This window comes from Natrix helvetica (genome assembly GCF_964273705.1).
Source record: "Natrix helvetica genome assembly, chromosome: 2".
In the NCBI taxonomy this organism is placed as follows: domain Eukaryota; kingdom Metazoa; phylum Chordata; class Lepidosauria; order Squamata; family Natricidae; genus Natrix; species Natrix helvetica.
The window spans coordinates 60,268,554-60,284,487 of NC_138552.1; the positions used below are offsets into that span (position 1 = coordinate 60,268,554).

At 41.4% G+C, this 15,934-nt stretch overlaps 1 protein-coding gene across 1 annotated transcript; it reads left to right on the forward strand.

Annotated features, from left to right (window-relative positions):
• Positions 1-1,366: 1,366 nt before the first annotated feature.
• On the forward strand, positions 1,367-15,483 carry ISOC1 (isochorismatase domain containing 1). The gene is made up of 5 exons (XM_081943686.1): positions 1,367-1,884; positions 11,757-11,876; positions 11,987-12,190; positions 12,315-12,431; positions 14,359-15,483. Exons 1-5 carry the CDS (start codon positions 1,414-1,416, stop codon positions 14,503-14,505), a joined length of 1,059 nt encoding a protein of 352 aa, XP_081799812.1. The 5' UTR covers positions 1,367-1,413; the 3' UTR covers positions 14,506-15,483.
• Positions 15,484-15,934: the final 451 nt, after the last annotated feature.

Sequence of the window (15,934 nt, forward strand, 5' to 3'; positions counted from 1 at the left end):
CACCCCGCCCCCTGCGCAGCAGAGACACAAAGATCAGCTGGCCAGCAGGGGGCAAACACATGCATGGCGAAGCTGGGTCAGGGCAACGGCTGGTATGCCCGTAGAGAGGGCTCTGTGTGCCACCTGTGGCCTGTGTGCCATTGTTTCACCATTACAAGGTATCAGGCGAGAAAGCAAAAAAAAAACCATGAGTTTTACATCCTGTCTTGACCCTGAAAGCCAGCTGAGTGATCTTGGTCCAGTCATTCTCTCTCAGCTCAACCCACCTCAGAGGGTTGTTTTTTGGAAAATAGGAGGAAGGTGTTTTAGAACAGTAGAATTGTTGATGGGTGTTTCTACCCATTTGCACTTCCCAAGGCCCTCACATTTACCATCCTCATAATGCTCATTACGGCCTGACCTATGGGAAGAACAAACCCCAGGATCCAGCAGTGGATTCTACCTACCAATCTTGTTTTCACAAGAACAAAAAAGGCTGCCAAGCACAATGGTGAAATGCCGCAATGTGCCTATAATTGGTGACAGGTTGGGAGAGATAACCAAAGGATTTAAACCATTTGGTAGTTTGGTGGCAATGTACTTGTGTATTTGGCTCCAGCAGTATGCACAAGTGCCAAGGGGAAGTTGCTTCATTGCCTTTCAGTGCCAATACAGGGAATATTGTCCCTTTGCTTGCACCACTAGGAAAATGAAAACTATCTGACTGGCTCACAGATTAATCTGTGTCTTAGCTGTGGTTGGGAAGACCCAGGATTTAAGAGCCTAAATTGGCATCTCCAATTCTACCAAACTTACAGCCATCCAACTGACACATACCATTCATGAAATATGTTAATTCTTCCAGTTAATTTTCAGAGGGCAATTTTATCATCTCAGAGTGCAACAAAGTTACGTGGAATGTTTGGATCCATAACAGTAATTTGTCACTGAGTCCTAACTTTAATAATTGGGCTTAAATTTGCTTTTGTAAGCGATCTTTAAAAAAAAAAGGAACGGTATGATTCTCTCTGCTTGACATTATTCCACATCGCTATCTACTACACCTTTCCATTTTCTCGGTTCGCTACATGCACGGGAGGAACCCTAATCCACAGCAGCCGGGCACAGCTGGCATGGCCCCTGTTGAGGAGAGGAATGGGCACGAGTCTAGCCTCCCAAGAGACCGCCCTCTCTTCTAAACCTCCTCTTCAGACGCGCCGCGGCGAAGGCTTTGGACACGAGTCGCAGCTCCCAGCGGCAACGCCTCCTTGCTGTCCCGGTCCGCTGCCTCTACAGCCCAAAGTGCCCGCCCGTCTGCGCACCAGTGGGAGCGAGGTTCGCGCTCTCTTCCCCACCACACGGCTTGCTTCCCAATTCAAGAGGGGAGCAGCGACCTTTCCCCTTCAGCGTCCACACCTGGCGGTGCCGGTTCCTATGGTGAAAAGGAGGAGCAGAAGCCGCGATTGGGGGCCGCCGGCGCCTCCCGTCTGGCCAGGCGGCGGCGGCGACGACAGGAGGAGGAGGAGCTGCGTCGGCGGAGCGGAACTGGAGAGGCTGCCCGCGAACATGGCGGCGGCGGCGGAGGAGCAGCAGCTTTCGGAAGCCTCTGCCGTCGTCGCTCCTCTCCCGCTCAGCAGTGGCGGCGGGAGCAGCGGCAATGCCTCTGGGTCTGTGCCGGTGCTCTTTTGCTTCTCGGTCTTCGCCAGGCCTTCGACGGTGCCACACGGCTCCGGCTACGAGATGCTAATTCAGAAGTTCTTGAGCCTCTACGGCGACCAGCTCGACATGCACCGCAAGTTCGTGGTGCAGCTCTTCTCCGAGGAGTGGAGCCAATACGTCGACCTGCCCAAGGGCTTCCTGGTGAATGAGCGGTGCAAACTGCGCCTCGTGCCCCTGCAGATACAGGTGGGTGACGGTGAAAAAAGAGCAAGGGCGCGCGTGGGTGTGAATGTGTGTGAATGCAAGAACAGCGCCGCCTAGGTCATTGAAGCAAAGGCCCTCTTGCCGTCCAGTGGGAGCCTTCCACACCCACGTGGCGCCGGGGGAAAAAGGTGAAATCCGCTGGGTGACAGTGAAATTGTCATAGCCAGCCTCTGCAAGTCAGTTTTGGTTCCCTTAACAAAATGGCTACATATGTTAGATTGCACCAACACCCTGCGCCATTAAATAGTCAATCACAGTTTGTCCTAGTGTATTGAACAAGGCTTCCACCTTGGCTTCTAATATCGGTTGTGTATCCTGAGAATGGGAACAATCTTTTAAAAATGCATGTTGTGCGAACATGGGTGACATGTGAAGTAAAACATGGTTTTGGCCTTGGGTATTTAAAAAAAAAGTCTTTCAGGCTTGTAACACAGGTTTAGATTTGTCCACACATTGGTTATTCAATGTGTTATTCAACACATTGGTTAAACCCAATTCATTGGCTGCCAGCACCAAAAGAATGACAAATGTTTATAATGATTCAGAGAGCTCATTCCCATTGTGTGTGTGTGTGTGTGTGTGCATGTGTGTGTGTGATCTATTAACAATAACAGTTGGAAAAGGCCTTGGAGGTGTTCTAATCCAACCCTCTAACTTTTACAGAGAATATAACCTCTCCACGTCTTGCTAGTTTATTGCTGAGGCAGACTAAAGCCTGGTCAAACTGATCCAGCAAAAAAAGTAATGTTTTCTATGCTGAATAACCATTCTGTGCTGCGTGAAGAGGATCATGGAGGTCAGTGATCTGCTGCAGGACCACCTTCTCCCACCAAGCAATGGTTTTCTATGCTATTGTGGGCATTTCTTGGTTGGCTGTGGGAATGATCAGAAACTTGCCTTGCAGCCCGTTCAAGGGGACAATTCAAGCTCGCTGTTCCCACTCTCCATAGCCTAGCATTACCTCCCGCTATAGGGATTTTCAGCCCCCTTTGCTTTGTGACCTCATTTTCATCTCATTATCCTTCTTTCTCTCTTGGCACACACCACCATCCCCAGGAAAGATTCTTTGTCTTTCCTGCTCCTCATTCCTTAGTTGCATCTTCCCTCAACCCTTGTCCTCAGGGCTTTCAGGAGAACTCCATCACTTATCTCCAATAACAGCAGCTGCAGTTAACCCTTGGAAATATCTGCACTGGATTAGGCAGTGCTCTCTAGCCAGTGTGGCGGTAAAGGGAGAGGAGTAGGCAGAGGAGAAGATATGTGCGTGATCCAGGATGGGAGTGGAGACAGGCAGCAGAGAAGAATCTCACTCCCTGCTTAGGAAACCTAATCACCACTATGTTAAGGTTGGCATCTCTACTGACTCCTTGTCGGGAATATTCAGAAAGTGGAGCGTTGTGTTTAAAGTTAACTTCCTTCAGTTTTAATGGTAGCTGGAAAATACCAATAGATAAAATTGGATAAAGCTTGAGTATTCCCAGATCACACTTTAGTGGTGGAGGGAATGATAGTTTGCCGTAGAAGGTGATCTTAGCTGAAGTGCCTTGTGAATGGCATTTCATAACTCTGATCATTCAGATTAAACCCCATGAATTGGTCCCACTGATTTTATTGGGCTTGTTTTTTAGTTCTGCTGTTGATCTCAGCTGATCACAGGAGGCTACTGGAAAGCCTTTAAAGAAATTGTCAGTCTTATTAGCCTAAAGCTGTTCTGCCGGGTAGTCATAATCCAGCAATCTTGATTGCTGGTTGTTGTCATTAACTGAATCTCTAAAGTTGTTAGGCAGGCAACTTCCTGCCAACTTCTCACAACAAAATCAGTGGTTACAAGTTACAAGTCTCAGGCCCTCAGGCAGGTAGGTGGCTGCTGGAGAAGGATCAAGGGGGTGTGGGAAGGGTATATGAGAAGCATGGCATGAGGGTGTGCGAGTGTGCAAGGAAAGGTGCGATGAGGTGCATAACAGGCACTATGGGGGCTAGAGAGGATGCACGAGAGTCAGCAATATAGGTTGTGGAGGGTACAGGGATGTGAAAGTGGCTGATATGGCACAAGCGCAGAAGGGGTGGGGTGGGGCACTGATTGGGGAGACTTACCCCAGCAACTTGCAACCTTCCCTGCTAGCTTCCACACTGACTTTTTGGGGAAGCTGTCAGGGACATTTGCAAATGACAACCATGTGATTAAAGGTCGCTTGACAACAGTGGTGGGTTGCAGGCAGTATGCCTCAGTACGGGTGTACTGGTGCCTGCCGGGAGCACCGGGTACCGTTCCGATACGGTGCTCCGGAGGGCCCACCTGCCCACCCGCCCTCCTTATCTGTATTTGAGCTCTTTTGTGCTTCCACGCATAGAGTGTATGGCGCCTGCACGACGCTCCGCCTAGCAGCTGGAGCGTCGCAGGGGGTAGGGATGCATGTGCGTGCTGTGCCTGTGTGCACGTGTGCTGCACGTATTCACGTGGTGGACACTGGGCCCTGTTGCACCGTACTGGTTGCAACAGGATCCAGAACCCTCCACTGCTTGACAACCAGTCATAAGTATGAATCTAAGCACCCAGAATGTGATCACCTGACCTTGGGGGTGCTGGGATGGCTGGAACTTATAGAATAAATCACAACCATTTGCATAGCACCATTGTAACTTGGAGTGATCACTGACTGAATGTTCATAGGTTGAATTATGTGGCACAAAATGTATGAACCAAAAGAAACATTTGTAACACTGAGTATTTTAGTGGTTCTAAAAAGTAAATATAGGTAGCTTCAGATTCTCATTATCAGAGTATAAAAATAAATGACTGTTACATCTTTATCAATTAATAAACATTGACTTTGAAGCACCCAAACATCTTTATAACCTTTATAATGTTATGCTATTACTAAGTTCCATTTTAAATCAGGAAGAGGGCCTTCTCAGCCGCTGTCCCTGCATCGTGGAACATCTTGCCCTGGGAGTTAAGGAAAGCCCCCAATCTTTTGGCCTTCTGCAAAGGGGTCAAAACCTGACTGTGTAACCTTGTGTGGGGGACACAGAGGCCCACACAACCATATGAACCTCTCTCCCCCGCCTGTATTAGCAGCTGTCTAATAGAACCCCATCTTGGAATTCCTCACCTTCTGACATTTTTAGAATGTTTTTATAATTTTAAAACCTTTAAGCCTAAATTATTCTGATTTTAATGTTTGATTTTATTGTTGGTATTATAAATTGCCCAGAGCCCTTGTCCAACAGAAAAGGATAGTTAGTCAGTTAGTTACTAAGTAACTAAGTGAGTAAAATAAATGTTACAGCATGTTAAGTATATCTATGCAATAACATGTGTTGTTCTTTTAGAGCTCTAATGCTGCTGATTATTGAAATAAGAACAACACAGGATAGTCGATATGGCAAACTGGGAAGTATTTGCTCTAAACCTCCTATGCAGGATTTAGAGTTACCCTTGCTTTTACCCAAGAGAGGTGTCTCAATTTATCCGAGTTGCAATGTCCATTTCATATCTTATTATTCCATTCTTGGAAATCTCTAAAAAATGGAGTAAAGGAGAGAAGAGATGGCATTGGACTGCAGTTAGACATCTTCAGTCTGTGTAAAACTTTCCTCATGGTATATAGAGCATGAGCAAGGACATTCTGTGTTATATTTTAGAACTTGAAAGCCACTGTTAGTATTTCCTCACTAGTATCATCATTATTGTGGTTGAATAACAGTATTAAACCATCATTGCTCAATATGATACTCAATAGCCATATCAGCAGTATTTAATCATCATTATGCCTTATCAGATAGGCTTGACATAGCCATCATGACGTTTAAGTGAGACTATAAAATGTTATAAAACACGAGAATTTCCAATTGAAATTTGTAACACTAGTACTCTGTGCTGGGGATTGACCCTCAGACCTCATGTGCAAAAAAATGGGTCACTCTCTCTTTTAAGTCAGTTTTTAGTTCTTGGAATTTATTGTTAAAGCATTCATTTTTTCAGTCAACTCCTTGACTTCTGATAAAATGTGACAGTGGTATTGGTACTAGATTGATGTAGATGCATTTTCAATATCTACATTTTATGTGGTATCAGTCATAAAAATCATCCTATATTGTTTTGATGTTATATTGTATATAACAATTGTTTTACATTTAAAAAAAGTCCATGTGTATTTCAAAAAAGATCCAAGAATTTATCATTTTAAGATTGAAGTCTTAAGCAAGACATCTTGTATTCCTGCATTTGGTGAAAAAGTGCACTCCGAATGAATATTTAATACCTCTGAAAGAAGTTTGGCTGGATATATATTTTTTAAAACTCAGGGATATGCAATCTTTTTTTGGGTCAAGGACTAGATTTAGCCTCAATGTTTACGCAAAAACAGAGCAAACAAGAAGCAGCATTGGAACAGAAGGAGAAAGAGGATTAAATGAAGGATTAAAGTTAAATTTAATTTTAGAGAGCCCCCTTTCTCTATTTAAAAGGGGGTGCATAATATTGAAGCTGGCTTTTCTAGAGATTGGACTCCAAATAGCCAGATCTGGAACAACATTTAATCTTAATTTAATTATTGTGAATACTGTTAACTACATTGCAGTTAATAAATAAAGAAATGAAGTCAATAAAGTCATATCTTCTGTTCCTTGAAATACTACAATTCAGCAGCAGCTTTTAGAGCAGTGGTTCTCAACCTTCCCAATGCTGTGACCCTTTAATACAGTTCCTCATGTGGTGGTGACCCCCCAACCATAAAATTGGTATCTAGGTTCCTAAGACCATCGAAAATATGTGTTTTCCGATAGTCTTAGGCAACTCCTGTGAAAGGTCGTTGGACCCCCAAAGAGGTCCCAACCCACAGGTTGAGAACCACTGTTTTAGAGGAACTCTGGGAATATTATAGATTATATGAGTTAAACAGGGAAAGCGTTCTTTTTAAATCCCTGTTTTTTTTCTTCCATAAGCTAAATTACACTATATAGCATTTTTAGATTTTGTAATAGAAGTCTACCTTTAGATATCTGCTTTTTATAATAGCCACATGCTTACATTGCATAAAGAAGTATTCAATATTGTTTTAAAATGAACTTCTTAATTTGCAGTAACTTGAAAGACAGATACACAATATATGTATGATGTGTTTCCCTTTGATTTTGCTTGTTTGCTTGTTGCAGATGCACTATATATTTAATTATAGTTTGTGAAATAATGATTTAATTAATAACACAAGTTAAATTAGTACTGTTAGCAATTATAATATTTCCAGTTTCTTAAGAATTTAACTAGGGAAAAGTACTAAAATACGTTAGAATGGTGTCTGGTTCACTGAAGTCAAAGAACATCTTCAAGTTCTAGTGACTGCTTATATATAGTGAAATCAGTTGTGATGTTGACCAGATCCTAAAATAGAAAAACAAACCAGACATAAAACAGTACAGTTTCCTTTATGTATTTATGCATATGAAACATCAATACTTCAATTCTGCTTGTTCTTTCTTCAGAAGTTAAACTTAGAGAGCATAGTTCTGTGAATGTGTTCTCAAACAAAAATCCATCTGAGTTGAATCAGGTCTACTCTGAAGTATGTTAGCTTAGAATTGCAACCTAAATGTTCTAATTAGCCCACACATTTTTAGAAATACTTTTTTTTTTTGAAATTAATAGAATATATTCCAAGTTAATATGAACAGATTTTCAGTCTGCTCAGCTATCATAGAACTCAGTTATCATAAAGGTCACTTTTATAATTGCTTGCCACAACAGATAGGCAGGTCATAAATCAGTTCATATTTATATATTAGTAATATCTAATGAGAATAAAGCTTGTGAATTATTCCAAGGAGAAAAATAGTGATCAGGAAATCAGAAAAATGTATCGAGACGAACGGTGATAATGATTTTCACATGCATATAATCACATAGGAAAAAGAATGATTTTTTTTCCTGGCAAGAGCTTCTCATGCTATGTGAGATGCTTCTCTGGAGGATCCCTGAATTTTCTTTGAGATAAGGAAAAATATGTTCCTCTGTGCATATTCATTTGTCAGATTTCTATTTCCCAACTTAAGTGTAGAGTTGTACCTGAATCATTGCGGTCCTAGTTCAGCAGCTCAATCACACTATATCACAAAGGTTCGCCTCTAGTACTTTGGATGTAACATTTCACTGAAAACTTTAGTGATGAAAAAACAAGATAACTACACCTCAGCAGTCATATTCACGATCTAATTTTGGAGGGGGAGCCGGACCATGCAGGAATAACCGAGACCTGGTTGGGCCACGAGGGAGGTTTACCCCTCGTGGAAATGTGCCCGCCAGGTTATCGAGCATTTCACCAGCCACGGGCCCAGGGAAGGGGCGGCGGGGTAGCAGTGATTATCCGGGAAGACTTAGAGCCGAGAGAGTTCACCGTGCCACAGACATCCGGGTGTGAGTCCCTTGTCGTGAGATGGGGCCCAGGGAGGCAGTTGGGCCTGCTGATAGTATACCTGGCTCCTCGCTATACATCAGCGGCCCTGCCTGAACTCCTCGAGCTGATCTCATCAGTGGCGGTTGAGACCCCCAAACTTTTAGTGATGGGGGATTTTAATCTGCCGTCGATGGGAGAAGCGTCCGAGGGGGTTCGGGAGTTCATGGCTTCCATGACAGCAATGGACCTGACTCAATTAATTCAGGGCCCTACTCACGAGGGAGGCCACACGCTGGACCTTGTTTTTGTCTCTGGCCAGTGGACGAGTGATCTGGGAATAGGGGATCCAGCCGTTATTCCCCTGTCATGGTCGGATCACTCACTTCTCCGGCTTGACTTCCCTGGTGCTACCCCCCACTGCGAGGAGGCGGAACCGGAAGGTATTCGATGGTTCCGCCCCAAGCGCCTGATGGAACCAGATAGGTTCCAGACGGAGCTTGGGCCACCTCCTGTGGACCTGACCCGCCCCCGAGTGGAGGACCTGGTAGACGCATGGAATAGTGCGACTACCGGGGCCCTAGACCGGGTGGCGCCTTTGCGGCCTCTCCTGCGGCGACGAACCACCCTGGCTCCTTGGTTCACCGAGGAGCTAAGGGTGATGAAACGCCACAAGAGACGCCTAGAGAGTCGTTGGAGATCCTCCCATTCCGAATTTGACCGAGCACAGGCACGAGCCTATTTGAGGACGTACCTTGTGGCATTAAGAGCGGCCAAACGTCAACATTGCGCCGCTCTTATTGCATCCGCAGATAACCGCCCTGCCGCCCTGTTTCGGGTGACTCGCTCCCTCTTGTTTGAGAGACCGCGGGAAGCCCCTTTACAGGGCAGAGCAGAGGAGTTTGGGAAATATCTACAGGACAAAGTCGCTCAAATCCGGATGGGATGGGCCCCTTTCAGTGGTCCAGTAGAGACGCCCGTGGCGAGTCTTGAGGGACCACTTTGGGAGGAGTTTGACTCGGTTGCCATCGAGGATTTGGACAGGTTGCGTGGACGTCTGCGACCTACCACATGTTTATTGGACCCGTGTCCCTCCTGGCTTGTACTGGCATCCTGGGAGGTTACGCGCGACTGGCTCCTGGGCCTGGTGAACGCTTCGTTGGGTGAGGGGTTTCTACCGGCCGCCTTGAAAGAGGCGGTGGTGAGGCCCCTGCTCAAGAAGCCTTCCCTGGACCCAATGGACCTAGTCAATTATCGTCCAGTCTCCAACCTTCCTTTTTTAGCGAAGGTTGTAGAGAGTGTGGTGGCACAACAGTTCCCACGTCACCTGGAGGAAAATGATTATCTAGACCCGCGCCAGTCCGGCTTCCGACCCGGGCACAGCACGGAGACGGCCTTGGTCACATTGGTTGATGATCTCTGGAGGGCCAGAGATAGGGGTTGTTCCTCTATCCTGGTCCTATTAGATCTCTCGGCGGCGTTCGATACCATCGACCATGGTATCCTGTTGCACCGGCTAGAGGGGCTGGGAGTCAGGGGCACCGTTTTATGGTGGTTTGGCTCCTACCTCTCTGACCGGACGCAACGTGTGTTGGCAGGGGAGCAGAGATCGACCCGGAGGCCACTCACATGTGGAGTGCCACAGGGATCGGTGCTCTCGCCTCTCCTGTTCAACACATACATGAAACCGCTGGGCGAGATCATCCGTGGTTTTGGGGTGGGATATCATCTGTATGCTGATGATACTCAGCTATACATTTCCACCCCGAACCACCCAAATGAGGCCGTCGAAATGATGTCCCGGTGTTTGGAGGCCGTACGGGTCTGGATGGATGGCAACCGACTAAAACTCAACCCTTCCAAGACGGAGTGGCTGTGGCTTCCGGCCTCCCGGTTCAACCAGTTTCTTCCATCTCTGGCCATCGGGGACGTGCAACTAGCCCCCATGGAACAGGTGCGCAATTTGGGCGTCCTCCTAGATGCCCGGCTGTCCATGGATGACCATGTAACAGCCGTGGCAAGGGGGGCATTCCATCAGGTTCGCCTGATGCGCCAATTGCGCCCCTTATTGGACCGGGATGCCCTACGCACAGTCACCCATGCGCTAGTGACGTCTCGCCTGGACTACTGCAATGCTCTCTACATGGGGCTTCCCCTGAGATGCACTCGGAGACTACAGTTGGTCCAGAACGCGGCCGCGCGGGTGATTATGGGGAGGACTAGATACTCCCCTGTAACACCTCTCCTGCGCAAACTGCACTGGCTTCCTGTGGTCTATCGAGTGCGTTTCAAGGTTTTGATTATGATCTTTAAAGCGCTTCATGGCACAGGACCTAGTTACATGCAGGATCGCATCCTGCCCCACACATCCCTACGACCAATCCGCTCACACAGAGAGGGACTTCTCCGGGTGCCGTCCGCCAAACAGTGTCGGGGGGCGACACCCAGGAGCAGAGCCTTCTCTGTGATGGGCCCAGCCCTGTGGAATGACCTCCCCCGTGACATCAGGATTACTTCCGATCTCCGCTCCTTCCGTGTACAGCTGAAGACCCACCTCTTTCAATTATCTGGCCTGGCTCAACCGTAATTTTTCTTACTCCTCCTGACTGTCTTTTTAAATTTTAAATTTAAATTTTAATTTTATATTGGGTTTCTTACAATTGGGGTATTTTAATGGTGACTTTTAACTGTCTATGTAATTTGTTACCTCCTCCGTGCATGTGTGTCTTTGTATATATGTATGTTTATGTATTTGTACACATGTTTTATGTTCTATATGCTCCATTGTACGCCGCCCCGAGTCCTGTCTGGAAAGGGAGCGGCTAATAAATCCAAATTTATTATTATTATTATTATTATATTTGAATGAGGAAAAATAATGAATTGCTAAGCTTAGAAAAGTAAGCTTTGCTTTCAAAGCACCTTAGCAACACATATAATATATGAAAGCATCTTTTTTATTATTTAATTTTCATGTATCATCATATTTAGCTCCCCATAGTTACTTGTTTGAAGTAATTTTTTTAAAAAAATCCAGATCAATAAATAAAATATTGGTTTAAACCCCAAAGTGTTGGATTCATCTGATAAAGCATTCATACATTTCAAAGATAATGATAAAGATACTAAAACTATATATACTATCTTTGCACACTTGAAAGACGTTTAGATTTCTCTTTCACAAGCAATAGCCTTCCTTACTAAAGCAGCTTGGTTTTAAAAGAGAGGTTTTATGAATTAGAAAATATTAACCTGGGAATATTGATTCTAAGATCGGGTTAAATATTCTACGGAACAAAAATGGTATGGATTTGGGTTTCCCCCCATTTAAAATATATCTGATTAAACAGTGGGATCCTGAGTATATCTGCTTGAATGTAAGATAATTGAGAACAATGAGACACTTTTTAAGTAAAATGGGATGGCAACCATAATCATTATTATCCCCTTCTTTCTTTATCTCAGATAACAACATTGGGCAATCTCACACCATCCAGCACTGTGTTTTTCTGTTGTGATATGCAAGAAAGATTCAGACCGGCTATCAAGTATTTTGGAGATATTATCAGCGTAAGCCAACGATTGGTATGTATATTTGGTTCGTTGAAGGTCAGGTACTATTTTAATTGCACTATTGTTAATGTTTTATTATTTAAATAAACTTTCATTTTTCTGGTTTTTTTAAATCTTTGCAGCTTCAAGGTGCACGGATTTTAGGAATCCCAATCATTGTAACTGAACAGTATCCTAAAGGTCTTGGAAGCACTGTTCAAGAAATTGACTTAACTGGAGCTAAACTTGTTTTACCCAAAACCAAGTTTTCTATGGTCTTGCCTGAAGTTGAGGCTGCTGTAGCAGAAATACCTGGAATCCGCAGTGTTGTTTTATTTGGAGTAGAAGTATGTATTTCATTTACCATGTATTTGTAGTTTTCCTAGAGCAGCATTGCTATTGAAATAAAGGTAAAATATCATTTGTAAATATTATAATTGCTGATATGATTTACTTTTATTCTTCTTCAAGACTCATGTATGCATTCAGCAGACAGCACTGGAATTAATTGGCAGAGGTTTGGAAGTTCATATTGTGGCTGATGCAACCTCTTCAAGAAGTATGATGGACAGAATGTTTGCTCTGGAGGTAATTTTATTAGATAATTATGTGAGTTTGGCTTCAGTAATGGTTAGAGTGTAACAATTATAAATATTACATTCCCGTAGTTTCAAATATTTCTGTGGCACAGAAAAGGAAATATATTTTTCTATTTCTTAAAAGAGTATACATGTATATGACTGTATATTACTTCCCTACCATTTTTAGCATCCATATAGCCTCTATTTTACTGATTTCTTTGTCAGCAGTAACTAAAAATTAAAAATATAAGGTGGAAAAAAGAATACATTCAAAGAAAACCTGAGGTAGCATAGAAAGATATAGTTTACTAAATGGCTTACTAAAATAAAGGTTTATGACAAAGATTTCAGCTACCCTTTCTGCTTTGAGAGAGAAATCAATTTCACAAAACATAAGCAAAATCAATTTTAAATGCATCTTGATTTAGGGACAGGTGAAAAAACATTATAGTAATATCAGGCTGACAATGGAACAAAATCCCTAAGGAAATTAATCCTTAAAGTATTGCAAAAGGAAACAGCATATAGAAATTTGCTAGAACAGGATGATTGGATTAGGTAACATGCTTTTTTCGTTATTCCTTAAATGATAGGATGCACTACTCGATTTCTGATTTTTATATACAGTACAGTAATACATGAGCAGAGGAATCCTAGCATTTGAGACACAGAACTCTGACACTTGTGGGGTCCTCTTATACCAATAAAATAATAGAAGAAATTATTTTAAGCCTCTTAAACTATTTTTCTTTTATTTATTGTTTAATTAGAGAAAACAATGATGGTAGTTAACAAATCTAAAGGTATACCGTTATTTTGGGATATATGCATAGATTTATGTTTTGTGGAAGAAGAATTTCTTAAGCTAATGTATAAGTAATTTTTTTTTTGGTTTTGATTTTTGAACTTTGGCAGGAACTGTCTAGCTTGTGCAAAGTCAATAATTGCATCTATATTTTATTTATTTATTAAATTGACATGCTGCCTATTTCTCTACCAAATGACTGGGCAGTATCCAAACAACCCTTGTCCCCATTAAATTCAGTGGGGCAGATTAGTCAAGGTTTTAGGTAATATACAATGTTTGCTTATTACTTAAGGATTTTTACTGGCAATGTAATTTACAGTATCTTCTGAAAGGAAAGAATGATGTCTTTTCTATATATATATATTGGCTATTATCAAAAGCACTTCTGTTATTCTGATTTTTTAAATAAAAATATTGAATGTATATCCAACATTTCTTGTTATCCAAAAACCCAAGGCAGTTTAGAACAATTATAAAATATCAAAGATAAAACACAATACAATTGCTAGAATTAATATTTTGCTAAGATCTTCGAAAGAAACTCCAAGCTCTTCCTGTCTTTTTATTATATGAAAATCATCAAATCATGTTTTCTTTATGGGACGGATTTCTCAGAATAAAGACACAAAGGTGAATATAACATAAGAGGTATCCCAAGCTTCATTTATTTCACCAATAAAGAACTGTCTTTTAGCAACTATGTGAGTAATTTATGGTGCTTTAAGGTGCAAATCAATGCATCTGTTCTACATTTAACTGTTTAAATATATCCATTCTGAAAAGCAAAATGGACAAAGAAATGGGAAAATGTAGAAATGGTATAACTGGAATATATTACTATCCAGACACCCATAAAAATATGTGAAGGAACAGGAAAAAATGACAATTGGATGATAAAAACCATGCCTGGAAGCTATTTATTTATTAGTTTATATATAATTGCTATTTATTATCTTTGTATTATTAATCTAAAATGTGATTTCAGTGGTGGAACTATTTTCAAAGCTGTTTTTCTGTTTTAAGATAAATTATAATGCTCTGTTATTAGGAAATTGTAAAATCCGTGGGTTTATTGTTCAAATATTTCTCAGCAAATAATTGGCTTTTTTTGTTTTGTTTTTTCCAGCGCCTTGCTCGCACTGGGATTATTGTTACCACTAGTGAAGCCGTGTTGTTGCAGCTGATAGCTGACAAAGATCATCCCAAATTCAAAGAAATCCAGAACCTCATTAAAGCAAGTGCTCCAGAGTCAGGACTTCTTTCTAAAGTATAAATACTCTTAAAAGAATTTGACAAAGGAAAATGAATACATAAATACACACTCTCGCATGGAGATGTATAATCTCTCCTACACGCCTATCAATTGATGTATTTTGCCTGCCTTAGCAGAATTTGTTATATTATGCTTTCCAGGTGCTGGTATATTCTATAGTTGTAGCTCTTTGAGTCTTGGAGCACCGTAGGGTCATTTCCTGTTCAGAATAAAGTTTAAAATAGAGGTACATGTTTGTCAGTATTGTACCCACTGATTATAATTTAACTCCTCAAACGCAACCCCCGTGTTTTTGTGAAACCTTTTTGACTGAATGAATAAATGTACTGTGGGAATTGTATTACTATTTGTATAAATTAATGCAGTGACATAGATAAACGTGTTAATTATGTTTTAACATTTAACATTCTATGAATGGAAGAATATTTTAAATGAAACAGGATACAGAGAAGATGCTTAATCATTAGAGAAGGCAATAATATTAATGCATAATTATTTGTGATATAGCTAGGGTGGTTCTTAATTATTCAGGACTTTATTAAATGCTGTTGCAAAATCATTTATTGAAAGTTTTTAACTAGAAAATTCTATAATGTTCACTTCCAAATCCCAAGCAGTTCTATCAACTTGTTAACAAGAATATAAGAGAGATTGATGAGACTGAAGTAGGATATTTTATTTTACTTTTAAATATTCAAAACAAGATGCTCAAGCTTCTCATTTCCAAACATTGAAATAACTTCTTTCTTGTATGTATTCAGGGATTTATTTTTAATCCCTGAATGTATAGATTTAATGAACTCCATCTGGTTTCTGCATTAATTCTGGTAAATTAAAGATTTAGTAAAACCTGCATCAGTTTTATGCTGCATTTTGAAATACAGATGCTGAATACTGTTTAAAAAAAAGCTTGATTTAATAGAGTGTACTGTTTTTGATGTACTGTTTTATAGCTAGAAATAAATTTGAGTAACCCTATTCTTGTTACAGCTAATTCATTTGTCTTATAAATGATTCAAAGTGTTCTAACATTTATATGAAAAATGCATGTGGCTTTATATGAAATGTATTTTGCAATATTGAAAACAATTATAATGCAGATTTTTAAACAAAAACAGTTCATAGTTGGAAACTTCTGAAACATATCTTAGCGCCCCACAGTCTACCACAAATGTTGGCTCTAAAAAGATGCATGTAATATAAAGTTTGTTCTTTGATTTTGCTTATAAAGAACGTCTCATCAGTAAATTTCCTTTTATCTTGAAAAATTCAGTCACTGACCCAGAGGTAGCATATAATTTAAAACATTCTTTATTTTAAAGAAAACAAAGCTGTCAAAAATTAAAATGAGCACAACATGATGCTTAGACAAAAGATAAATATTTCAAAGAATCACAAATATTATCAAGCAGAGTAAAGAATAAATGAG